The 26,353-nt window shown below is 42.7% G+C and overlaps 3 protein-coding genes and 1 long non-coding RNA gene across 5 annotated transcripts in view; 3 read left to right on the top strand and 1 right to left on the bottom strand.

The window, feature by feature from the left end:
* The window catches only part of LOC143127196 (C-type mannose receptor 2-like), a 110,768-nt gene extending 106,493 nt beyond the window's left edge, over nucleotides 1-4,275 (top strand). Inside the window, exons 5-6 of the mRNA XM_076288531.1 lie at nucleotides 3,100-3,200; nucleotides 3,623-4,275. Of these exons, the coding sequence (XP_076144646.1) occupies nucleotides 3,100-3,200; nucleotides 3,623-3,763 (242 nt within the window). The 3' untranslated portion in view covers nucleotides 3,764-4,275. The remainder of the gene's footprint in view (nucleotides 1-3,099; nucleotides 3,201-3,622) is intronic.
* Nucleotides 4,276-8,269: 3,994 nt separating this feature from the next.
* Nucleotides 8,270-17,117, top strand: LOC143127937 (C-type mannose receptor 2-like). 2 transcript variants are annotated; one of them, XM_076289624.1, is made up of 6 exons: nucleotides 8,270-8,349; nucleotides 8,662-8,700; nucleotides 14,647-15,021; nucleotides 15,152-15,496; nucleotides 15,891-16,241; nucleotides 16,457-17,117. In XM_076289624.1, the coding sequence occupies exons 2-6, from the start codon at nucleotides 8,664-8,666 to the stop codon at nucleotides 16,468-16,470; spliced, it is 1,122 nt and encodes a 373-aa protein (XP_076145739.1). In that variant the 5' UTR covers nucleotides 8,270-8,349; nucleotides 8,662-8,663; the 3' UTR covers nucleotides 16,471-17,117. The 2 variants fall into 2 exon arrangements, with proteins under 2 accessions (XP_076145739.1, XP_076145740.1); XM_076289625.1 differs by having other exon boundaries at nucleotides 8,320-8,349; nucleotides 8,547-8,700.
* Nucleotides 17,118-19,291: 2,174 nt separating this feature from the next.
* LOC143127936 (uncharacterized) lies at nucleotides 19,292-22,138 on the bottom strand. Its single transcript, XM_076289623.1, has 2 exons — nucleotides 22,047-22,138; nucleotides 19,292-20,156 (listed from the first exon to the last, which is right to left on the bottom strand). The coding sequence occupies exon 2, from the start codon at nucleotides 20,115-20,117 to the stop codon at nucleotides 19,335-19,337; it is 783 nt and encodes a 260-aa protein (XP_076145738.1). The 5' UTR covers nucleotides 20,118-20,156; nucleotides 22,047-22,138; the 3' UTR covers nucleotides 19,292-19,334.
* Nucleotides 22,139-23,666: 1,528 nt separating this feature from the next.
* LOC143127935 (uncharacterized) lies at nucleotides 23,667-25,121 on the top strand. Its single transcript, XR_012987739.1, has 3 exons — nucleotides 23,667-23,846; nucleotides 23,922-23,977; nucleotides 24,055-25,121. It is a non-coding gene; the product is annotated as an uncharacterized LOC143127935 (long non-coding RNA).
* The last annotated feature ends 1,232 nt before the right edge of the window (nucleotides 25,122-26,353 follow it).

Here is a 26,353-nt window from a genome sequence, read left to right as displayed (position 1 = left end):
ACACATGACTAAAACATGGCATACAGTATTCTGTGGAATGGCAGAAATGTAGATGGCTAGACTGTGTCAAAATGTAAGAACAACACAGGAGGACTAGCAGTATGACCTGACTCTAAGCCGTATAAGCACATTGTTTGCGTGTGTGTGCATGTTCTTATGATGTAAATTGTGATCTGTTGTGATTATCAGTGAAGTGTCTTTTATTCACTGTAAAAAATCAGAATTGAACAGCCTACTTGGTGTCCCGATAGCGGCCGATACGGTCATGCATAAAAACGTGTTTGTATGTGAATGTGTGTGTGTGTGTGTGTGTGTGTGTGTGTGTGTCTGTGTGTGTGTGTGTGTGTGTGTCTGTATGTGTGTGTGTGTGTGTGTGTATGTGTGTGTGTGTGTCTGTATGTGTGTGTGTGTGTGTGTGTGTGTGTCTGTGTGTGTGTGTGTGTGTGTGTATGTGTGTGTGTGTGTATGTGTGTGTATGTGTGTGTGTGTGTGTGTGTGTGTGTGTGTGTGTGTGTGTGTGTGTGTGTGTGTGTGTGTGTGTCTGTGTGTATGTGTGTGTGTGTGTGTGTGTGTCTGTATGTGTGTGTGTGTGTGTGTGTATGTGTGTGTGTGTGTATGTGTGTGTATGTGTGTGTGTGTGTGTGTGTGTGTGTATGCTCCTCTCTCCTCTCAGGTCTGGGCAGTCTCTCCTCCTCTGTGCCACGTCAGTTCCATGTGGTGAAGAAGCAGAAGAACTGGACAGAAGCTCAGCAGTACTGCAGAGAGAAGTTCACTGACCTCGTCACCATAGACAACATGACAGAGATGGAGAAGGTGAAGAGCATGATACATGAAGCAGGTGTTGAGAAGGCGTGGATTGGGCTAAAGAAGGGAAGTAGTCCTTGCAAGTGGCAGTGGTCTCTGGCTGACAGGGGTTTCTACAGAGAGAATGATGCAGAGTTCAGGAACTGGGGTAATCAACAACCAGAAGGAGGTGATCAAGAGTGTGTGTACAAGGGAGTAAATGGAAAATGGCATGATGACAGGTGTAGCCACATCCTTCACTTCATCTGCTATGATGGTGAGAAGATTATTCATTTACTCAGAAATACATGCATCAGAACTGTGCAGGTATACTTGTAAACTCACACTAGTTCAGTCTGTTAAGCTGTGCTGATTCTCAGTTAATCCATGCATTACCACAGGGGGAAACTCCACACATCCATATGTGCTGGTTACTGAGGAGAAGAACTGGGCAGACGCTCAGAGATACTGCAGAAAACAACACACAGACCTGGCCAGTGTGAGGAATCAGAAAGAGGACGACCAGATAAACATAGTAAGAGCAGGGAGTCATGTAGGAGTTGCATCTAATAACAGAGGAATTGGAGGTGCCTGGATCGGCCTGTTCAGAGATGCCTGGGAGTGGTCAGATGGCAGCAGCTCCTTATTCCGCCTCTGGAACACTGGAGAACCCAATTATGGCAGCAGTGACGAGTTCTGTGCTGAAATTCTTAATGCACCGGTGGGGTGGTGGAATGATGTAAGCTGTGATGATCATCAAACACCCTTCATCTGCTATGAAGGTGAGTCACTGTCCCTTTTCTCTGCTTGATGGGGGTTCAGACAAAGACAACAGCATGATCCTGAGCAGATGTGCTGATTACGTATGAATGGTGGAGTGGGCCTGCAATCTCAGGGCCTAGCTCTAGTGGATGTATCTCTGTAATGGTGGTACTAGGTCCTAATGGTAGTTCTCTCTGTGATGGTACTGTCTCTGTAATGGTGAAACTTGCTCCTAATGGTACATGTAGTTCTCTCTGTTATGATACTGTCTCTGTAATGGTGAAACTTGCTCCTAATGGTAGTTCTCTCTGTCATGGTATTGTCTCTGTAATGGTGAAACTTGCTCCTAATGGCGGTCCTCTCTGTGATGGTATTGTCTCTGTAATGGTGGTACTAGCTCCTAATGGTGGTCCTTTCTGTGGTGGTACTGTCTCTATAATGGTGGTACTAGCATAACGATTTATGGCAGAGTTGAAATGGTTCAGCGTGAATTCCCTGCTACTTGAAAACAAAGAAGATGGATGTTGCTGTTGGCGAACAGCGTGACACGAGTTAAGCTTTTTTTAAGTTGGCAAGAGTTTGAACTAGCCAACTAGCTCCACTGGTGGGAAAACGCATGGGACTCATGAGTTGTAGCGCTATCCTATTGCGTGCAGAGGGAATTTGAAAGACAACCGATTATCCCGCCCCTCGGACTGAGCACTGCGAATGGTGAGTTCCCAGACCCTACATTTTAATGTGGGTCTGGCTCATCAGGCTAGCCCTAAAGAATTTTTACCCTAAAGGAATGTTCCAGAGCAAAAACAACCTAGGTAAGGAATACAGCGCAAACCACAGTCAATGAACGCGAGAGGAGGGTCAGCTACTCTCCTTTTGCATTCATTGACTGTGGTTTGCGCTGCATTCGTTAATCGACTTGGTAGAGGAGACTCGCTACTCTCCTCTCGCGTTCATTGACTCTGTTTTGCGCTGTTTGCACTGCTGCTAATACTTTCTGATGTGTTCCCACTGCGTTCTAGTAGATATGACAGTAATAGTTCATTAGCCAGAGGCCCACTATCGGTGCCAACTGAGGGCACCAAACTTTATTGTTATTTTCTGATAACAATAGGTATAGGTATCTATAACACAAAAATGCATGACCTGGGACTCGGTCACTTTTTGCCACCTAAATCCATTTCAAAGGGAAATTTACTGTTACTAAGTGGCTGTAGAAATCTTAAGCTGTGAGTTTGGAAAGTCCATCACACAGTTTTGTCATGGGGGGGCATAGAGAAACAAAATAAAACGAGTTTGGTTTGGTGCCCTCTCGTGGCATCAACTTCTCTGCTGGCTCATGGACTATAATGGTTATAGAATCTAAACTCAAGTGGTCAGCTGTGTCTCTGGCTATGCACCTTGGATACTGTACGTGTGTCAACCTTGATGGGTCTTGGCTGTCCATTTGGGATCAAATCGTCCAAGGCACATTTCAAAAAACACATTGTAAACACACCCTAAGGGTCTTCCTAGCTAATCCAAACAATCTGTGCATGTGTGTGTTGCTCTGTGCAGACCCCAAAGAGGTGAAGAGGCAGATTGTGAGAGTGGAGCTTCAGGTAGATTCTCAGGTGAACATCAATGACCCTTCCGTGCAGCAGGCCTTCCTACAGCAGGTGAGTCCAGACTCCTACATGAGTCTGAGCTGGGAATGCTCATATCTGGGTTTTTAATCTCTTTCTGCTGCCTTGACACCATAATTCTGATTACACGTTAAACGATATTTAAAACTAGATTGCATTGCATAAAGTTAGTTAGTTAGTTAAGTTCGTTTTTGCCTTAATGCACTAATAAGGGATTGCCCTTCTGATGTCATTTGGAGATGTGTGCTAGTTCAGCATATTCACTGTGACATTAATATACAGTGCTGGAGAGTACTGTTGCTGTACTACAAGTGTGATTCTGAAGTGTGATTCTACATTTGTGGGCTGCTCTGGGTAAACATAAGGAAATGAAGCCATAGTGATTCTCTGGTCACACACTACTGTACATTCCATGGTTAGAGGTGGTTCTGAATGACTTGGGTTCTGCTCTCCAGATTCAGCAGAGACTGAGGGAGAGTGGGATGCCAGCAGACGCCAAACTGACCTGGATGACACAATCGGATGGACAGATCTTCAAAGAGAAGAAGGAGAAGAAAGAAGAGGGGAGGAAGAGGAGGAAAAGAAATGAGCTTTAAACACTCTGCTGCTGTTCATGTGACGAATGAAGTGTGTAAACTGGGAGATCTACACACTGACGGCACACACAGGGCAGTAAACTGAGTGCTCAGCACGTCCAGTTTGTACTTTCAAAGACAAAAAGTCTCAGCTGTTAAATTCTGTTCAATCATCTGTCTTTTGTTTCACCTCCTTTGCGTCTGTCATACCCAAGGAGTGAGTTGTTTAACTTCCAATAATTGGCTTTATGACCACTATCTGAAGGGAATATTTTAATAGATATGGATATAACTTTATAATCACGTAAGGGCAGGGATTTGTTGTCTGTCATAGAGTCCACATTTTCTAGTAGCGCCCTTGCTTAGAGGACATGGAAAATCATTTACTGAAATATTCTGTTCACTAATACTATTAGAGACCAGCCAAAAGTCTATGCGGGATAGCCTTGTGTTATCTTTGTTATTCCAAGTAAAGTGAACATTACTGTATCTGGTAACTCACCATACATCCACTAAATCAAGTGTTTCTGGTATTAATGCAGGCATGTGGCCACCGGTGTATTAGAAAATTCAATAAATAAAAATTAAAAAGAAAAAAAATCCCCTCCCATTACATCATGTGAATTTAGAAAATTAATTAACCAATGTTTAAGTCTGTTTTCTATATAACAACTGTATATTCTCTGTACTGGTATTATACCGATACACATTCAGAATAATGAAAATGATAGGTAACACTTTATAATAACTACGCAATATATTCAGCATTTGCAAACTTTTATTAAATGCTTTGTTCCTCATTTGTAAAGCATTGTTTCTACATAAGTTACCTACATTTTCAGCAGTAAAGCATTTGTACACAGTTATGAATGGTTTATTCATAGTATATACAGTACATACGGAAAGTGCATCACTTTTTCCACATTTCACTATGTTACAGCCTTATTCCAAAATTGATTCAATTAATTTTTTCCCCTCAAATTTTTACACACAATACCCCATAATGACAACATGAAAAACGTTTTTTTTTAATGTTTGCAAATGTATTAGAAATAAAGAATGAAAATATCATATGTACATTAGTATTTACCGCCTTTGCTCAATACTTTATTGTGGCACCTTTGGTAGCAATTACAGCCTGAAGTCTTTAGGAATATGAAGACACAAGCTTGGGCCAGTTTCTCCCATTCCTCTTTACAGAACCTCTCGACCTATATCAGGATAGATGGGCAGCGTCGGTGCACAGCCATTTTCAGATCACCCAGAGATGTCTAATGGGATTCAAGTCTGGGCTCTGGCTGGGCCACTCTAAGACATTCACAGAGTTGTCCTGAAGCCACTCCTTCGATATCTTGGCTGTGTGTTTAGGGTCGTTGTCCTGCTAAAAGAGGAACCGTCGCCTCAGTCTGAGGTCAAGAGCGCAGTGGAGTACAGTAGGTTTTCTTCCAGGATGTCTCTGTACATTGCTGCATTCATCTTTCCCTCAATCCTGACTAGTCTCCCAGTTCCTGCCACTGAAAAATATCCCCACAGCATGATGCTGCCACCACCATGCTTCACTGTAGGGATAGTACTGTAGCCCGCTGGATACCACCATTGGGCTGTAAGTGGCCCCTGAACTACAATGAGTTTGACACCCCTCAGCTAAATGAACATAGTTAGTTCTTGGGAACACAGGGAGAGGAGGTATCCTTGGAAGAGACGAGTCTTCAAGAGTTTTTTGAAGACAGAGGGACACTCCTGCTCTGGTGGCACTTGGCCAGGGACGGATTAAACAAATACAGTATGGCCCCCCGTGCACAATGTCCCCCCCCCTCCCCCCCTGACCGGGACGCGCGAGGGCGAGTATGCGCATGCAGCCAGCGTGTCTCTCTTTGCTGTCGCTCTGCTGGCTGGTCGGTGCACAATTTCACACAATGAAAATGTAGTACATTATGTCATATATGGTAACTCAGGCCCACACAGAAATGAATTCCACGGAGATGCAGATCATCTCCCTAATCAATTTCTTTGCGCAACAGCCCACATTTTGCGCTTACTCCAGCGAGAAGAGTGAAAAAAAGTGTAGGCCTATCTGTCATCGGCATCGCCATAGGCTATTTGCTACGATAAAAGCTACTGTTAGGCCTACAACAAATCGCGATTTATTAGGCTATCCAATCGCTATGCTGTTTTCATGAACATTGCAGGAATCCACTTCACTCACCTACCTACGAGTGGTTGTCAGTTTCACTTTTGCAAACAAGCATACACATTGAATGAGCCCTCATAGCCTACCATTTCCACCTAATGTTATGCCTCTATATTTTATGAATTAAGAAGTATTTATTGATCAGGAAAACATTTAGTTTATTTTTCTTTCGGTCCACGGTTTCATAACACCATTCAGTTGTGCCGCAAATTAACAGACAGAAGCACCGGGCATAATCTAGCCTAAATTCATGGCCATTTTTTTTTTTAAATCCGAGGGCCCCCATTGGCTGAGGGCCCCTGTGCACGTGCACACTTGGCGCAAGCCATGATCCGTCCCTGCACTTGGCAGATCGTTTCCCCATTGGGGGACCACAGATGAGAATAGTCTAGAACACAGAGGGTGTGGGGGCGGCAGATGAGAATAGTCTAGAACACCGTGAGTGTGGGGGCGGCAGATGATAATAGTCTGGAACACAGAGGGTGTGGGGACTACAGGTGAGAATAGTCTGGAACACAGAGGGTGTGGGGACTACAGGTGAGAATAGTCTGGAACACAGAGGGTGTGGGGACTACAGGTGAGAATAGTCTGGAACACCGTGAGTGTGGGGGCAGCAGTGCCAAACGATGTTCCTTGGAGGAGCGCAGCAGTCGATGGGTAACATTAGCCTTTATGAGAGCGCTTAAGTGAGGTGGGTGCAGAGTCAGACCCAGCATCACTTTGTATGCAGGCATTAGTGACTTGAATTTGATGCAGGCTAAGGGTAGCCAGTGGAGCTCCATGAACAGCAGGGTAACATGTGCCCTTCTTGGATGACTGAAGACCAGACAGGCTGCAGCGTTCTGCACCATCTGTAACGGTTCTACCACACGTACAAGCTGCAACGTTCTGCACCATCTGTAACGGTTCCACCACAAGCACAAGCTGCAGCGTTCTGCACCATCTGTAACGGTTCCACCACAAGCACAAGCTGCAGCGTTCTGCACCATCTGTAACGGTTCTACCACACGTACAATCTGCAACGTTCTGCACCATCTGTAACGGTTCTACCACAAGCACAAGCTGCAGCATTCTGCACCATCTGATTCCACCACAAGCACAAGCTGAAAGGTCTGTAAAGAGGGCGTTGTAGTAGTCAATACCATATAGCGGCACAAAATATGAGCAGCGTCATATTATTTACCGCTATGCGTTTCCTGCCAGAATTACACATTATGGAAAGAAACTAGATGTACCGTATAGCGGTACAAAATATGACCGCCTTCCAGTCCTGTAAATCCCCTCTGCGAAAATAAATCACGCTTGTCAATTTGTCTCCATCTCCTACTCCATCCTAGCCTGGAAATCCAGTCCCAAATCTAGAAAGATTTAGGGTCTGTACTAGCAGCTGAGCGGCGTGTAGGCTTGATTAGGTTTTCTAATTTGATATGTAAAATGTACAAATGAGCTACTATGATAACTCTTAACAAACATACTTTGATCAGCATGATGTGCACAGGTGAGTGTGAGAACTGTGTGTGCGTGCGCATGTGAATGTTGGTGCATTTGCACATAATTTGGTTATACATTTTGGGCTTGTTTTGTGAACAGAACTTCTGCTGTTGGCATCTGCCTCTGGCGCATGTCTCTATGCAAATACTGCAGAAGAGACAGAACACTAATTTCATATTTCATAACTCTTACATCACATCCATTGCGGGCATCTGTAGGTTAACGGAAAGGGAATCGGACTTGTGACTCAAGGGTGGCCGGTTTGATCCCCGACTGGTAGGAAACATGTGGGTGGGGGCAGTGACTGAACAGCGCTCTCCCACATCCATATCCACGCATGAGGTGCCCTTGAGCAAGGCACCTAACCCCCAACTGCTCCCCGGGCGCTGGATCAAGGGCTGCCCATTGCTCTGGGTGTGTGTGTGTGCTCCTAGTGTACTCACTGCTCTGAGGGTGTGTGTGTGTGTGTTTGAATGGGTGTACACTGTGTGTTGTACACTACCCCCGGATGTGTAAAATGCAGAGCACAAATTTCCCCTTTTGACCCCTTGGGGATCAATAAAAGTATCTCTATCTATCTATCATATCTCCTGGGCTTTAGCATTTCACTGGATGCATCAAGTCCACATCTCCTGGGCGTTATCAAAGTCTTAGTGTTTCTTCACTGGATGCAGCTTCACAACTTTAACTTACATACATACAGGATCACTGCAGTCATCTCCCACTCTAAATGCAAATGTCTGTGTGAAGTGGAGGAAATTCTGCTCTGGGTAAACAACTGTCTGTGACAAGAGAGCGCTTTATGTGATATCTGACTGGGGCAGTTTGGGGGAAACCCCGGGAAAAAAGCGGGGCATTAACAGGAAGGAACGGGGTGGACACGGGGCAGAAGGCAGCAGAGTCCAGCAGAGACGACATCACACAGGTAGGTCATGCTCCGGAGATGCGCATTGGACCCTTTACAGTCTTTTATGAATATAGGTTATAAATTACCCAAACGCAACCTGGCTGTGTGTCTTTGCATAGATATTCAGACTTCAATAATGTAAAAAATAATCATACAATATCTGAAAATTTAAATTCAGGTATTCAAGTGATATTGTAATTCCGTTGTTCTTTCAGAATTCCATGGTTATGATTATGATGTAATAATGAGAATATCACCAGTTCAGCAACGATAACTCATTTCAGTAGATCACGTGAACAGTGAAATTGTTAGAGTTCCGTTTTGTTCCAGTCATGGCTCACTGGGGATGCTTCCTCCTGCTCTTCCTAGGTACAGTACATGCGTGTATGTGTATATTTGTGTGTTTTGTGTTGAGAAGGCCCTGTGATATGAGTGCTTGTGCTGTGCTGTTTGTGTGTGTGTCCTCTCTCTCTTTCTCTGTCTGTGTGTATACACAACACCCTCCACATTTATTGGCACCCCTGGTAAAGAGTAAAAATGGGTGTAAAGAAATACTTCTTTTGTGTTGTGACACTGCCACATTAGTTTAGGTGCCATTACAATTCATCAAGAAGGAATTTAAACATTACATGGGTTACATACATTACCGGTCAAAAGTTTGGGGTCACAAATTTCCATTCCACTCCATTATAGTCAGAATACCAGCTGAGATCAGTTGCATTGTTTTTTTGTTTTTTTATCAGGGCAGCAGTTTTCAGATTATATTATGTACTTACATACAGTAATTGCAAGAGGGTTCTGAAGTGAGAAAAGGTCCTGGGGGGGGGGGGGGACTCATTTGTATATATTTGAATTCCATGTTCCAGCTTAACGAGCCCTCTCTCCCACTACGGTCCTCTGATGAGTGTCTGCTGTGTCGACCATCCGTTAGCGCTAAGAGGTCACAGTCAAGATTCTTTTCCTCTGTGATTCCACAGAATGGGTTACCTAATATTCTATTGTTCTTGTGATATTATTCTTATAATATTCGTTCTTGTGATAGGTTTGGGACTTCCAGGAAATGTTTAAAGACTCACCAGTTCACCTTGCCCTTAATTAATTAAGTGAAAGGTGAACAGATTAACTGATTAATTCTCTTACATAGTTATGGTTTGTATGTGTGTGATTTTTGATTCCTCTTGATGCAAACTAAGTTTCATGAAATTCTCTTAATGGGAGGCACTGCGATTTATATTTGATATGAGTTATGATGTCAAATGGTCTAACCAACTGGCTCCACACCACCATCTACAGGACAACAGAGGAAATGACAACCACTCACTCACACACACTCATACACCACCACTCACACACACACACACACAACAATCATTGCGCAACTAAGGGTACAGAATGTAAGGGTAGATATGTAGAGATAAGAAATTGAGAAGGGTGATTTATTTTCTGCTGAAAGATCATGCAGGGATGAACGGTGCTCATATTATTTACTGCTATGCATTTCCTGCCAGAATTAGACATACAGTTTTTTACAACTGTTTACACACGTTTTCAAAACTCTGTGTCTATTTTTCAAAACTCCACACACAAAACCAACAATCGCTCACACAAAATGCAAAATGCCTCAAATCTCCAGCAAAATGACACACAACGTTCAAAATGTCATAAACACATCTTTAAATCAAACATTCGCCTCACATTACAAACACTTTTGTCATAATATGACATTTTGGATACATTATGTACACACTGTTGCTCAAAAACTAACGCTCTTTCATCTTTCATAGACTTTATGTATTTCCATACAAGAGTGAAAGTTACGGTATCTACAGAGAGAAGTTGAAATACACTGCAAAAAATGAATTTTAACCAAGTGTTATTGATCTTATATTAAGATTAAAAAATCTATTTTGTATTGTTTTTACAGTAGTATGAAAAGACTTACCTAGCGCCCTCTCAAAAGATCATTTTGACTTAATTTAAGAAGACTTTAACTTATTTTACAGTTTTTTACAATTGTTTACACACGTTTTCAAAACTCTGTGTCTATTTTTCTAAACTCCACACACAAAACCCACAATTGCTCACACAAAATGCAAAATGCCTTAAATCTGCAGCAAAATGACACACAACATTCAAAATGTCAAAAACACATCTTTAAAGCAAACATTCGCCTCACATCACAAACACTTTTGTCATAATATGACATTTTGGATACATCATGTACACACTGTTGCTCAAAACCTAAAGCTCTTCTGTCTTAGGCTTTATATGTCTTTCCATACAAGAGAGAAAGTTATGGTATCAACAAAGAGAAGTTAAAATACACAGTAAAAATGCAAGCAATATTAAAACCAAAAATAGTGATTTTTCCCCAAATAATTTGCTGTTGCGAATACAGTATTTTACAGCAAGAAAAAAAGTAAAGAAGAATACAGTGACCACCAGATGTACATGGAGTTTTGAAAACACTGATTTTGTTTTTTCCAAAGACAAGTGTGTGTGTGTGTGTGTGTGTGTGTGTGTGTGTGTTTGTGTGTGTGTGTGTGGGGGGGGGGGGGTCGTGTACAGTATGTATTCATAGGCCTATAGACCCTTTCAACTGCAGAAACAAACAATTCTACAGTAAGCGTTCCTAAGGCATTTTTGGAGGCACAGAAAAATGTATTGAGCTAATGGTACTGTAACATAGGGACAAACAAAAAAAAAGTAAAAAGACAAATTTCACATAAAGTCAACTTTTTGTAGAACATTACTGTAAGCTAAAGTCCGATTACTGTAATTTTCAAAGTATCTGCATTGGTTCTGAATATTTCAACCGGAAATCCTCTAGGAGCAGATTACAGTTTTTTACAATTGTTTACACACGTTTTCAAAACTCTGTGTCTATTTTTAAAAACTCCACACACAAAACCCACAATTGCTCACTCAAAATGCAAAATGCCTCAAATCTCCAGCAAAATGACACACAACATTCAAAATGTCATAAACACATGTTTAAAGCAAACATTCGCCTCACATTATAAACACTTTTGTCATAATATGACATTTTGGATACATCATGTACACACTGTTGCTCAAAACCTAATGCTCTTCTGTCTTTCCTATGCTTTATGAATTTCCATACAAGAGTGAAAGTTACGATACCTACAGAGAGAAGTTGAAATACACAGTAAAAATGCTAGCAATATTGAAACCAAAAATAGTTATTTTTCCCAGATAATTTGCTGTTGCAAATACAATAAAATAATATTTTACAGCCAGCAAGAAAAAAAAAGCAAAATACAATGACCACCAGATTTACATGGAGTTTTGAAAAAGCTGATTTTGCCTAAGACGGAAATGACTGACTACTATCAAATTACTTTGCTTCTTCCAAAGAAAAGTGTGTGTGTGTGTGTGTGGCGGGAGGGAGGGGGGTGGGGGGGGGTAGTGTATGTATTCATAGGTCTATAGAAAAAAATACTGTATTGAGCTAATGGTAACTTGGGGAGAAACAAAAAAATAGAGTAAAAAAGAAAAGTTTTACATAAAGTCGACTTTTTGTAGAACATTACTGTAAAGCTAAAGTCTGATTACTGTAATTTTCCTTTCAAAGTATCTGCGTTGGTTCTGAACATTTCAACCGCAAATCCTCTAGGGCCAGATTGAAAGGGTCCATACCTACATATAGAGTATATCTATTCATAGGCCTATACTAAGGTAATGATTGGATGGTGTTCAGTAAAGTAATGAGTGTTTACACATGTGAAGAGAGAGAGTAAGGCACTGGTGATTTAGTGTGGCATTTTTATGGGTTGTGTTTGAAGAACGAAATCAAATTACTTCCTGTTAGATTTTTGTGTGTTAGGTAGAAAATGGTGTGTGGTGTTTTGCAAAATGTGTTTTAGTCAATTGAAAACTGAGTCAAACACTGAGAATTAGTGTATGGTTTTGCAGATTTGGTGTCGGGTTATGATGTTTGGAGGACATGTTTAGAAAATTGTGTGACAAGCAAAGATTTAGTGTGTAAGCAGTTGAAAAAAACTGTAAAAGGGTCCATACCTATATAGAGACTACATCTATTCATAGACCTATACTAAGGCAATGATTGGATGGTGGACAAAAAAGACACAAAAATATAGTAAAAAAGACAAGTTTTACTATACATAAAGTCGACATTTCTTTCAAAGTATCTGCATTGGTTCTGAAATCCTCTAGGGCCAGATTGAAAGGGTCCATACCTACATATAGAGTATCTATTTATAGGCCTATACTAAGGCAATGACTGGATGGTGTTCCGTAAAGTAATGAGTGTTTACACATGTGAAAAGAGAGTGAAGCACTGGTGATTTAGTGTGGCATTTTGATGGGTTGTGTTTGAAAAATGAAATCAAGTTACTTCCTGTTTGATTTTTGTGTGTTAAGTAGAAAATTGTGTGTGGTGTTTTGCAAAATGTGTTTTAGTCAATTGAAAACTGAGCGAATGTTTGCTTTAAAGATGTGTTTCTCTTTTTGAATGTTGTGTGTCATTTTGCTGGAGATTTGAGGCATTTTGCATTTTGTGTGAGCAGTTGTGGGTTTTGTGTGTGGAGTTTTGAAAAGTAGACACAGAGTTTTGAAAACATGTGTAAACAATTGTAAAAAACTGTAAAGTTACACACAAAGAGAGGGAGTGACCTACTGGTATGAATATGCAAAGGTAAAGGTGTGGTGTGTGGGGGATGTGGCCTTTTGGGTGACATCTGGCCAGCTTCTATTGTCTTTTAATTAAAACTACCCCCTTTCCTGGGAAGTCCTTTAGAGGCCTGGACACATGCGGTTCTACAAACATTAACATTTCACACCTGGTGATAGGCAAGAGGCTATAGACAGGCTTTCACTGAATTCAAGGATAAAAAGGATGCTTGCATACAGACCAAAGACACACACACAGGGTACACATGGGTACAAAATCACAAATGACCATAAGAACTACACAGTATTCAAGTCATAAAGACTTGAATCATTAAACTATTCACATAAAATATGAATACAGAATTATTTCCTTCACAGGTTATGTATGTATTCATAGGTCTATAGAAAAATGTATTGAGCTAATGGTAACATGGGAGACACAAAAATATAGTAAAAAAGACAAGGTTTACTGTACATAAAGTCGACGTTTTGTAGAACATTCCTTTCAAAGTATTATATCTGCATTGGTTCTGAACATTTCAACCGGAAATCCTCTAGGGCCAGATTGAAAGGGTCCATACCTACATATAGAGTATATCTACTGTACTGTATTCATAGGCCTATACTAAGGCAATGATTGGATGGTGTTCCGTAAAGTAATGAGTGTTTACACATGTGAAGAGAGAGAGTGAAGCACTGGTGATTTAGTGTGGGTTGATGGGTTGTGTTTGACAAACGAAATCAAGTTACTTCCTGTTAGATTTTTGTGTGTTAAGTAGAAAATTGTGTGTGGTGTTTTGCAAAATGTGTTTTAGTACATTGAAAACTGAGTCAGACATTGAGAATTAGTGTAGTGTTTTGCAGATTTGGTGTGGGGTTATGATGTTTGGAAGACATGTTTAGAAAATTGTGTGACAAGCAAAGATTTAGTGTGTAAGCAGTTGAAAAAAACTGTAATAGAAACTAGATGTACCGTATAGCGGTACAAAATATGACCGTCGCCCAGTCCAGTCCACGAAAATAAATCACGCTTGTCAATTTGTCCAAATGAAATCCAGTCCAAAATCTACAAAGATTTGGATCTGGCTATGAGTAATGAAAATGGCCCAACTTGATGGACGGCACCAAGCATGCATTTGAAAATATCACTGCACACAATTGGATAACACTACGACCAGTGTTTACTCATTGATTCCGGACTTCGATGTCGCAGCGCTGTTGTCATCTGTTTAGCTCGCCTCTGGCCTGCTGTACATGTCAGATACACCGATGTGATTGGTGCAGCAAAAAAAATCCTTTTGACAATCCCTGTATGATCCCTGACATAATAAACACATGACTAAAACATGGCATACATTATTCTGTGGCAAAAGAATGGCAGAAATGTAGATGGCTAGAATGTGGCAAAATGTAAGGACAACACAGGAGGACTAGCAGTATGACCGGACTCTAAGCCGTATAAGCACATTGTTTGTGTGTTTATACATGTTGTTATGATGTAAATTGTGATCTGTTGTGATTATCAGTGGAATGTTTTTTATTCAATGTAAAAAATCAGAATTGAACAGCCTACTTGGTGTCCTGATAGTGGCTGATACTGGCATGCATAAAAATGTGTGTGTGTGTGTGTGTGTGTGTGTGCTCACTCCTCTCTCTATTCAGGTCTGTGCAGTCTCTCCTCCTCTGTGCCACGTCAGTTCCATGTGGTGAAGGAACAGAAGAGCTGGACAGAAGCTCAGCAGTACTGCAGAGAGAAGTTCACTGACCTCGCCACCATAGACGACATGACAGAGATGGAGAAGGTGAAGAGCCTGATCCATGAAGCAGGTGTTAAGAGGGCATGGATTGGGCTGAAGCAGGGAAAGTGGCAGTGGTCTCTGGCTGACAGGGGTTTCTACAGAGAAAATGAAACAGATTTCAGGAACTGGGGTAATCCACAACCAGATGGAGGTGATCAAGAGTGTGTGTACAAGGGAGAAAATGGAAAATGGCATGATGACAGGTGTAGCCACAGCCATCACTTCATCTGCTATGATGGTGAGAATTGTATTCATTTACTCAGAAATACATGCATCAGAACTGTGAAGATGTACTTGTAAACTCACTTTAGTTTAGACTGTAAAGCTGTGCTGATTCCCAGTTAACTGTTACCTATGTATTACCACAGGGGGAAACTCCACACATCCCTATGTGCTTGTTACTGATAAGAAGAACTGGGCAGACGCTCAGAGATACTGCAGAGAGAGACACACAGACCTGGCCAGTGTGAGGAATCAGAAAGAGAACGAACAGATAGAGGAAGTTAGTGGACGTTCATCTGTCTGGATCGGCCTGTTCAGAGATGCCTGGGAGTGGTCAGAGGGCAGCAGCTCCTCATTCCGCCACTGGAACACTGGAGAACCCAATTATGGCAGCAGTGACGAGTTCTGTGCTGAAATTCTTAATGCAATCGGGGGACGGTGGAACGACGCAAGATGTGACAATCATCAAATACCCTTCATCTGCTATGAAGGTGAGTCACTGTCCCTTCTCTCTGGGGTTCAGACACAAACAACAGCATGATCCTGAGCAGATGTGCTGATGACCTGATGATGGTGGAGTGGACCTGATATCTCAAGGCCTGGTGGATTTATCTCTGTTATGGTGGTACTAGCTCCTAATGGTGGTCCTCTCTGTGATGGTGTCTCTGTAATGGTGGTACTAGCTCCTAATGGTGGTTCTCTCCGTGATGGTACTGTCTCTGTTATGGTGGTACTAGCTCCTAATGGTGGTCCTCTCTGTGATGGTGCTGTCTCTGTCCCTTGTCGCCACTCAGCACATTTAGTTACTGCAGATAGAATGAAAATCTTAGAAGGACTCCAGCACTGAGCAGGAATCAGTATTCTCTCACTGTATTTTCCCTCTAGAGAAACTTCTGGTTCTGGTCTGTGACAATAAGACCTGGACAGAGGCGCTGCAGTACTGCCGAGAGCACCATGTGGACCTGGTGTCTGTGACGTCCGAGCGGGTCCAGCGCTGGGTGAGGGCGCGGGCTAAAGGAGCCTCCACTGCTCACGTGTGGCTGGGCCTGCGTCATGCCTGTGGCCTGGGCTGGTTCTGGGTCTGTGGAGAGACCGTCTGCTACAACCACTGGGCCCCAGGACAAGAGCAAGTGGAGTCCTTCCAACAAAGAGTGGGGGCAGTGGAGTCTGGAGGGGGGCAGTGGGTCAGCAACCTGACTGAGACCGACAAACTCAACTTCATCTGCACCACTGTGGGTGAGTCTGTCTTTGCTCATTATGGACATATGTGTATGTGTGTGTGTGTGTGTGTGTGTGTGGGGGGGGGGGGGGGTTCCTCTGATACAAATTAATACACACTGGCACTAATTAAGTTTAGTTCTAGACTGAAAGAGAACTTAACTTCAGTAACTTCTATTTTGTGTGTGTGTGTGTGTGTGTGTGTGTGTGTGTGTGTTCACCTCCTCTTACAGAGCAGTGTGACTGAATCCTCTTCAGTCCAGAGTAGCCTTGGAGAAACTACTCATTTGCAGCACTCATTTAATCTTAAGTAACTTTACAACTATATACAATGTCATATGTTACTACCATTATATTTCCTCTTCCAGTGTACTAATAAGTCAAGAAATTGATGTAGTTCAATACTGCAATTTTAATATGTTTTGTTTGTTAGCAATGATGTCACATTTTACAGCACAAATATACAGTAGAGTTCTGTGCCGAATGTTTGCTGTTCCTGACCTGCTGTACATGACTATTTCTGATGAGTATGATTAAAGCTGCAGTTGGCAAGTCTGACAGATTGAGGGGACCTAGCCAAAATTTTGAATGTTCTCATATCCCTCCCCCCACTACCACCGAGCACCCTCTCATCATATTTGTGCTCGTCAGTGCACACTCTCATACAGCTCTGCTCTGATTGGATCAGAAGTACCGGGAGCTGTGGATTTTTGCAAAACAAATGACAGGCTAGGTGGAGGTAGAAGTGTGTTTTTTTTTCTAAAAACGACTGATTTATGTTGTTCTGTTGGAGCATAGTGTCGGTTTCAGTGAATATGATCAAAAAAATCTTGCCAACTGCAGCTTTAACCTTTCTAATCCACTATGTTAAATGTACAAATGGGCTAGTGTGCTGGCTCCTAATAAAAATCACTTTGATCAGTTTGATTATTGACTATATTCTTGTACATCATTTGAGAAACAGCCCTGCTAAAACAAAACAGCCTGACCAGCTTTAGGTGCCAGATTCAGGTGGTGTGCTGGTTGACCAGCTTGTTTGACCACCATATGATGGTTGATCAGCTCATGTTTGTAACTTAAGAGAGCAAAATTGAATATTCAAATGTCACTCAGCAACTGTAAGATGACATCAGAAAAATGTGCAGTGGTCTCTTTTTTCCAGAGCTGTATATCGCTCACTCTCACACACACTAAATCACCACAAAATCAGCCCTGTTATGATGCGATGACAGACCTACTCCTCAGATTCCACTGATGATATACGATACAAAAATGCCATCTTAATAAATCCTTAAAGGAACATTCTCTAAAGATGATTTTATGGTTTGACAAAATTAAGCATTAAAATCTCAAGGGAAACTTCTGGGGACGTTCATTAAAAGATAAAAAAATGTAACCTTAATATAACTGTCAGGGATCATCCCTAAAGGTCCGATAAAGGTTGCACAAAACAGCTGCAAGATGATGTTCCGGGAATGTTCCTTGAAGGCTACACAAAACAATACCTTTAGAGGATGTTCCCTGAATGTCTTCTAAAGGTTTATTTTGTGTGACCTTCAGCGAACCTTTAAGAAACGTTTCCTGGGGCCTGTTGCACAAAAGCAGAATTAAGACATCCGGGATAAGTTACTGAGCGGCGCTCAATGAATCCAAAACAAGAGCGTACAGGCTTAATTGGTTGCACAACGAGCAAGCCAGGATGAGCAGACACAGATTCATCAAGCCAGGTGAAACCTATCCTGGATAAGTGCGCGCTCACGGCTCCCTCAAATAGACCCCCCCACCGATCACAGATTCACTGATTCACCATGGCAACTAGAGTGGCTTCATTGCTTCTTCTACGGTGTGAAGTAGGTAGATAGCCTTCTCACAACAGCAACAAACAGCAACACCTCTGTTAAGGAGAATATTGCAACTAGTTCCGCGACCACCACGCGTGAAATAGTTAGGCACTCCCGTGACGTCACATTGTCGCATGACCAGTCGGGAATGGCGAGTATGTAAAAGTTAATTAATGATCACAAACGTTTAAATAATGACAGTGGGTCTAGGTATATGTGATAACAATGTGTAGTGGGCAGTGGAATAACTATTGGTTTCCGTTTGTGGTGACTGCTGACTGAGATAAGGGATGAGATTAAATAGATCCTGGAATTTAGCCTGGTCTGGAGCAGGCTAGCTCCACAGAATAAATCGCCATGGTGATTTATACCATAACATATCCTGCTGCCCCCTATCCCGCTTTTGTGCAACTGGATCACGGATAAATTGAGCCAGGATAACCAAGATATCCCGGCTTAATCCCTTATCCTAGTTTTGTGCAATAGGCCCCTGGACGTTGTGGGTTTGCTGGTTGTTAAGTCAGGGTACAGGAACACAGACGCGACCTCTGACGTGACCAAAGTGCCTACAAGCTATGCCATAGGGGCATTAGCTAAACTGTGCCTAAGCTATGGTATGGGGGCATGAACTAAACTTTACAGACTCAAAGTGTATTTACAAGTGTTGTGCATCAACAAGTTTCTTATTTCTGTGTGTGTTCAAACCAGTAATTGTGAAGGAACAGCATTGTGTTTGTCACAGACTAGACTGTCCTGTTTCCCTCCATTGCTTCTTGTAGTCTAGTCCATCGAAGTCAAACTCATGCCTTTCCTATTTCCATGGAGACCAAATGTGAAATCTATTTCCAAAACAATGTTGATTCAGCATGTAATGGTTATATATTAATAATGATTAACAACATGGAAACTCCAAATGAGAGCTGCAAGTGGTAAGACAGCAAACACTGAATGGACAATGGAGGACCAATGAAGACAGGATAGATAGATAAATAAATAAATAAATAAATAATGAGCTGTATGTAGGCTACAAATAAATGCATCTCTCTATGTTTTGGTCAAACTGGTAGGCCTAATTACATTTCTGCAAATACCTAATTGCTACCTCATTTAGCCTACGCACAGTAAATAAATAAATGGAAATAAATAAATGTGAAATACAAAGACAGAAATAAATATATGAATAATTAGGTTATTAAAGCTTTTATTCACTATGGCTGTAGCATTTAAACAAACACCCCATGTATTACAGAACAAATTATGAGTGCAGTTGTCACGTGATCTCCCTACAAGCCAGCACACACAGCAGGGCGTCTGCTAGCACCCGCAGGCTGGAGATGGCCAGGGCCATAGCTCCCCACTGGGACACTGCCATGTCTGTATATCTGTCCATAGGTGCTTCCTCAGACCTCTGGTGCACTACCATATAAACAACCAAAGGGCCGTGCAGGACAGCAACAGTGAACAGACACAAAGCCATCATCGCCTGGCCAAGCTGCCTGACTGCCTGCTGCTTGGTCTTTGAGATGTCGTACAGACAAAGCAAGACACAGGCACAGGTAAAAAACATGGACAGCATCACAAATAGAAGATTAGGGAGGTTGCCCTTAACAATTATGAACATGAGGACAATTAGAATGCAAAGTATTGTCATGCCGACAGAGCAGCAGAAGGAGAAAAGCTGAGCAGAGGACTGTGGGTTCTTGAGATGCAAAGTGCTCTCTATCGCCACCAGCTGGTGAAGGTACAGACCAGACAGCCTGCAGCCCAGTAAAATCAGAGGGGATTCTAAGGAGATGAGCGAGCTCAGTCCACTGAACACACCTCCCATCAGTGTTCTCACCACAGACAGGGTCATGGTCACCTCAGACACATCACTGAGAAGGAGGAGGAGGAGGAAGGTGAAGCCGGAGACTCGTCTGTTCTTTCTGGGAGTGAAGAGAGAAGCCAGGGCCCAGCCCAAGGCAGGAAGTGACACGGTCAGGGTGATGACGAGGAACACCAACACGCGGACTGCTCTGGCCTCGCCCTCATCATTTGGAACGTCCTCCATCATCCTTCTCTTCGGAATTTTGCTTCAGAATTCTTCTTAGTGCTGGCAGAAAAAATATCAAATATGTTGGAGGTTCACATTAGGTAGTGAACATTCTATCATCTAAGGAACATTATGTTGCCACTAGTGAGATTGGTTCTGGGAGAGTCACAATATCTTATGTTCCTAATATGTTCCTAATGCTCTGCGTACCCCTCTGATATTAATATCATGCTTCTTTCATTTAAAACATTGAACAGTATTCACATGAATTATGTTATTTAGGATCCAGTGTTTCTCAGGTCAGTGGTAAGTTACATGTGAAATCTGCCAAAGAGAGATATAAAGAAAGGACCCAATGAGAGATCATAGTAACTAGTTCTTGAACCGGTTCCGTTCAGAATTATTTAGACCTTGGTGCTATCTAGTGAGCCAGCCTGCATATCTGCAAGCTTTGGATGCGTCATCAACAGAGGGTTTGGTGTGCATAACTGACCTGCTCAATGACACACCCACTTCAGATCACAGGAAAACCCAACTATTTTTTCAGGTTCTGAACTGATTTATCTTTGTTCAAAATGCTACTTAAACGGTTTAGCATATGGAGCGTGATATAGAACGGAGCCGGTTGTCTGTTGGTGGAAAAGGCCTATGTGAGCCCCCTGAGAGATCCCAGTGTAATGGAGGCAAACTGAGCTAGCATGCTAGTTGCCCGTGTAAATCCTCACACCCCTAACCTTAAGAACGCTTCTAACCGCTAAGTTGGAAGCCTGGGCTTTTAGCTGAGTGGTTAGAGCATTCGATGTGCGGGTTCGAGGGCCGTGAGCGGCCGACATATTACGACCTCAGTAGGTCAAGGTATAACTTAAGTCAATATTCAGTGAGGGCGTTGAGGAAAAGTTTTTTTTTGTGCCTGATATTAGTTGATGATTCTTCGTCTACCATCTCTTCGTTATAGAGTCAATGGTGGTGTGTGAGCACTAAAGCACCGACTATGGTAAAAAAATGTTGATGTAATTTAAGGATGCATCTCCTAACTCAAAAGATCTGGTTTATGTGATACATAATTCTTTTGACAGTCACACTAGGGTCATGTCATAACATTTCTTTGCGGTAATTCTGGACGCACAGACCAGACAACTTGTGCAACAAGATGCCCTAAAAGCCAGGTCAGATTGTGAAGCCTGAATTGACTGAAAGACCTTCACAGATATGGTTAACAGTTAATTTGCTCATCTTGTTGAAAAAATAGGGAGAAATGGCATTTATAACATACATACATATTACATTGTTGAAAAACAGGTGCACTTAACACTTAGTTAACACTAATTAAAATGGCATTTTTATGCATGTATTTGCTATCTTTACTGTTGCTCCACTTTCTGTTTTCTTGTTTGTTTGTTTTATGGTTAATATACTCCTCCAGCTGTCAAGTTAAATGAGTCACAGGAACATACAGAGATTCAAAATGGTGACGTATCAGAGAATAGCCCGATGCTGCTCAGGTTGGAACTTGATCGCTGCTTAGCACTTCCACATTGTACTGAGATATGTGTGTTTTGGGCTTCTCATTTGCTAGTACCACCGTACATCCATCCATCCACATCCATCCTACGACCCATAATGTTTTCTTCTGAACAAAAGGAGACCACACACTATAGAAGCTCATATGCCAATAGTTTAATAAAAAAAACAATGTTTCGGGCCTGTGGCCTTTCTCACATTTTTTTTTATTAAACTATTGTCATATGAGCTGCTAGAGCCTGCGGTCTCCTTTTGTTCAGAATATTACGTATCCCAACGTGACCAGCACCTCAACAAACACACTATCGGTGTGCGTTTGCTTTTTCTACTCCATGATGTTTTCTTACCATAAATTATATGTTGCCCAAATTATAGATGACAGACATGTGCAGTGTTTGCATCAGTACATTATGAGTACTTCTATCTTACCTGCATCTTGTTGTCACTGCATAGTCTGAGCATCAGCCTGTAAAGTCTATACTGTATCTGCGTCCTTCTTCTTCTTTCAAACTCTTGTTGCCAAATGGTGTGAACAAGTGGTAGTTTGAGCCCTCTGGAATCAGTGTGGTGGAATATAGTGGTGGTGTGGCCTAATTTTGAGTGACCTAGTTTCCATAGAGTCAAGACATTCAGCTATCTACTGTATTCATTTTGCCCCCCCCCCCCCCCCCCTCTCTCTCTCCCCGTGTCAGTGGTGATGTGGTGTGCTTCTGAGCAGAGACTTCCTGTGTCTACGTTGAGGTTCATTAAATACAACTTGTCCACACACACATACCCTGCATCAGAAGAGCTATTAAACCACACACACACACACCACATCAGAAAGGTTATTAAACCATTTATAAAGATTATTCCAATATTCAGTTTAGTTCAATTCAATTGTATTACTTTATATTTATTCACAGAGGCCTTAAAGGCCCGCTACCTTACAATAACATAAGCTGATGATGATAGCACATTAACTCTTAATAGGATGAATCAGGAATTCTGGAATCTGCAAATCCCTGTTGTGTCCATTGGTAAGTTGTTGCTCTGCAGAGGCTATAGGTAAAATATAGTGTTCATGTGTGATATGATGAAAGTCAAGGGTTCAAACCCCCACTGTGTGAGTGATGATAGCAGTTGAATATGAGAATCTCAGCCCATGCTTTGCTGCTTGTCCCCAAAGGACAACAGAGATATGTCCTTTTAAGGTAGCAACAAGTGGACCAGGATACAACCTAGCCTCTGGAAGTTCTACTACTCTCATTTCAAGTAGCCCTTATGGGAAGCTAGTACAGTAGTTGCTATATACATCAAATATACCTCGTGCCTTGATGTTCACAAACCAGCATGTGGTCCAGTGTGTAAGTACAAGTACTGTATGGTCATGTGTGTGATGTCCCAAAGGTGCAAGGTTCAAAGCCCACCTTAGGAAAGTAATTGGTGCTGAGGGTTGTGAGTAATCTAGTGGTGGAAGACTTTAGGCAAGGCAGAAGTTTGTTGTCCATGGTAACACAGATAGCAAAAATACACTCGGAACTGGGCCACACCTACCACAACGTCCGGCACGGATCCGCATAATGGACCTGATCCGGCGTCCAAACGCACATCGGTCCACAATTGGTCTGGATCCAGACGGATCTGGTGCCAATAAGGGCTAAGACTGGCCCAGTTCCATATGATAGTCTGTGTTACTGATGTGTTCCAGATCATATGCAATACGGGTCCGCTTATTGTGTGTGGTACGGACCCATTTATCAGATATCAGCCGACTTTATTTGACATGTGAAATGTGATTGGTAATTAATTATCCTGAAAAATCTGTTTGCTACACATTTGCTAACAGGTTCGTTATAGGTTCACCCAGGCTAAAGTTCGTAACGTTTTCCCAACAGCTCAACTAAACATAAGCTAGGCTACAAACACAATAGGGGGGGAAAAACTGTACACAGTCCTAGTCCAAAGTGGCAAATCATGTCAAAAGGTTGATAGTGAGCAAACCAAAGATCCTTTATTAATGTTACTGCTTGGACTTCTGCATGCGTGTGTAGCAGAATGGAATATTTCCGCCCACTTAGGGCTCCCACCAAAGCCAGCAGATAATTGGCCAGCCAATTAATGGTTTTTGTACATAAGCTTGGTGACCGCCTTTCTGACTAGCTGGTTCCTGCTCACCTGATTTCCGCCACTCACGCAGCTTGCCTGTGGATTTTCCCCCTTTGTCTGCCCAACGCTTGTTGATGGTAGGTTTCGTTTCACATCGCGATGTTCTTTCATTTACTGTTGCATGTAGTAAACATAGCCTGTTTTCACTGTAGGTAGCAGCTGCTATGTCCTCAGCGTTTGTCTGGATAGTAGGAGGCAACTTCTATCTACTGGTATGTAGCCCTTCGAGTGTTCAGTCCCACTTTCTTCATCAATTTTAGCCCTAACTTTCTATTTTAATATATTACAGAGACTGTAGTTGATTGCAGCTAACAGCTGGACGGGGAACAACTACAGCTTCTGTGTGAACGCTGCTGCTTTGCCTACCGAAGTTTGCCTGTATTGGGCCTGTAACTGCCCTCACGTCTCACCAACACAAGTTCCTTATTGCTGCTAGTCTTTTATTGTTTCGCCTGTAGCGCTAGCTTACTGCTTGTACTGTTTGAGTTGCTTTAACGGCGCATATGAAGATGATCTGAACGGATATAAAGTGACCATAAAAGCTAGCCAGCTGTACTCCTAGCTGGCTAACCTGTACAAGCAAAAGGTCTGTGACGAGCGCTCTTGTTTTTGTCTGTGTCGGATGAATGAGAGTCGAGTGATTCATTTCTTTTCAGCTGTTTACCCATCCCCTGTTAGTCGTGTTTTGTCGATTTCTGTCCTGATTTGTCACTGGCAGGAGGCCCTTCTTAGGGCTGTGGATAACCAGTGCCCTGTATTTGTTACTTTATGAACTTTCTGTTATTCTGTGTATTTAGTTTTGTTGGTTTGTGTTTCACTGGCGGGAGGCCTTTTTGATAGCTGCTGAGAGTCAGTGTTCAGGTCTCAGCGATTGGTTACTGTCATTTGTTATTTGTTTAGTTTGACTGTGGTGTTGTTAACCCTCCCTGTACAAATTTCCTTGTCCCTTCCAGGAGCTGAGTGCCTATGGTGGAGGGGCTGCTCTCTTCGGGTGCTGTGTCTTGTGCGGCGTGCCGCTTTACAACACGGGTGCTGTGTGTGAACCATTTTGTGTGCGTGTGGACACGTGCTGTGGTGTGACCTCTCTATACCTCTCCATAGGTAGGCCTCAGCTCCAGTGGACCCTGTCCTCCTCCTTCCCTTATTGTATGTCAAGTGTGAATGGGAACTGTGTTGATTGTTTTTATCTTTTGTTAATAAATTAATTTTAACGAATGAAACCACGTCTCTTGCCATCAGTCAACGAACTTGAGTGCTTTATGTCTGAATCTGGTACTCATATTTCCCTGGGTGAAATCCCCAGGGTGGCGTAGTCGCAACGTCCATGGGTTTATACCCCCTATTCGTTCCATCATGCCACATTTGGCGTAGTCGGCAGGATTTACTGTTAAAAGCAGACGTGTGTTTACATTCTTTCGTTTTTTTTTCCCCTCATATTTGTTTGGTGTTTTGTATTGTTAATTGTTATTTTGCTTGCAGTGTGTAACATGTTTAAAAAGGCAAAGCAGCAGCGGGCGACTGGATGTTTAACAATTGGGTGAGCAGTTTTATTTTTATTTTTCTCCTGATCCCGAAGGATGAAAGGCAGCTCTCGTAGGAACCAGTAACCAGTCATGAAGAGGGCAGCGTTATTACCTGTGTTTGTTAACTGTTTTTATGTTCAGGCGAGATAGGGCCTTCCTTTTACAGTTGTTTGGGGCCATGATCAGACTCAGTCCCGTCAAGGACCTCAGCTACTGGGTTTACTACCCATACATCTGCTGCTGGCGGTGGATGTGGAGGTGATCTCCCATCAAGGGACCCAGAGAGTGAGGGACCCTTCATGTGTTTTCTTTCCCTGGCAACTTTGTGGCAAGTGTAATTCTTATGAGAAGACTGTTAAACACTGGATCCATGGTGTTCATCAGTAAGTGAGGGCTGTTTAGAAATGTCTGACCCCCTTTTCCTGTGGCTTGCCTCTGCAGGCTTCAGGCAGCAGAGTCTGGCCTACTGACCACTCTGCTGGTAGTCGTCCGTCTGGCCTGTTCCACTGGCCAGGCTGTCAACCTCCCTGTGTTTGTCCTGGTAGCAGCGTTGGTATAGAGACCAAACTGCACGCCCTCCCTGTGTTTGTCCTGGTAGCAGCGTTGGTATAGAGACCAAACTGCACGCCCTCCCTGTGTTTGTCCTGGTAGCAGCGTTGGTATAGAGACCAAACTGCACGCCCTCCCTGTGTTTGTCCTGGTAGCAGCGTTGGTATAGAGACCAAACTGCACGCCCTCCCTGTGTTTGTCTTAGTAGCAGCGTTGGTATAGAGACCGTTGGTATAGAGACCAAACTGCACGCCCTCCCTGTGTTTGTCCTGGTAGCAGCGTTGGTATAGAGACCAACTGCACGCCCTCCCTGTGTTTGTCCTGGTAGCAAGCGTTGGTATAGAGACCAATGCACGCCCTCCCTGTGTTTGTCTTAGTAGCAGCGTTGGTATAGAGACCAAACTGCACGCCCTCCCTGTGTTTGTCTTGGTAGCAGCGTTGGTATAGAGACCAAACTGCACGCACCTCCCTGTGTTTGTCCTGGTAGCAGTGTAGGCCTATTAGCCAAACTGCAAG

This window comes from Alosa pseudoharengus, unplaced genomic scaffold (assembly GCF_046254945.1).
Source record: "Alosa pseudoharengus isolate Yale_2024_CS ecotype anadromous, Long Island Sound unplaced genomic scaffold, YU_APseudo_1.1 YU_APseudo_1.1_scf_17, whole genome shotgun sequence".
NCBI classification, from domain to species: domain Eukaryota; kingdom Metazoa; phylum Chordata; class Actinopteri; order Clupeiformes; family Clupeidae; genus Alosa; species Alosa pseudoharengus.
This window is presented reverse-complemented; position numbering and strand designations above follow the sequence as displayed.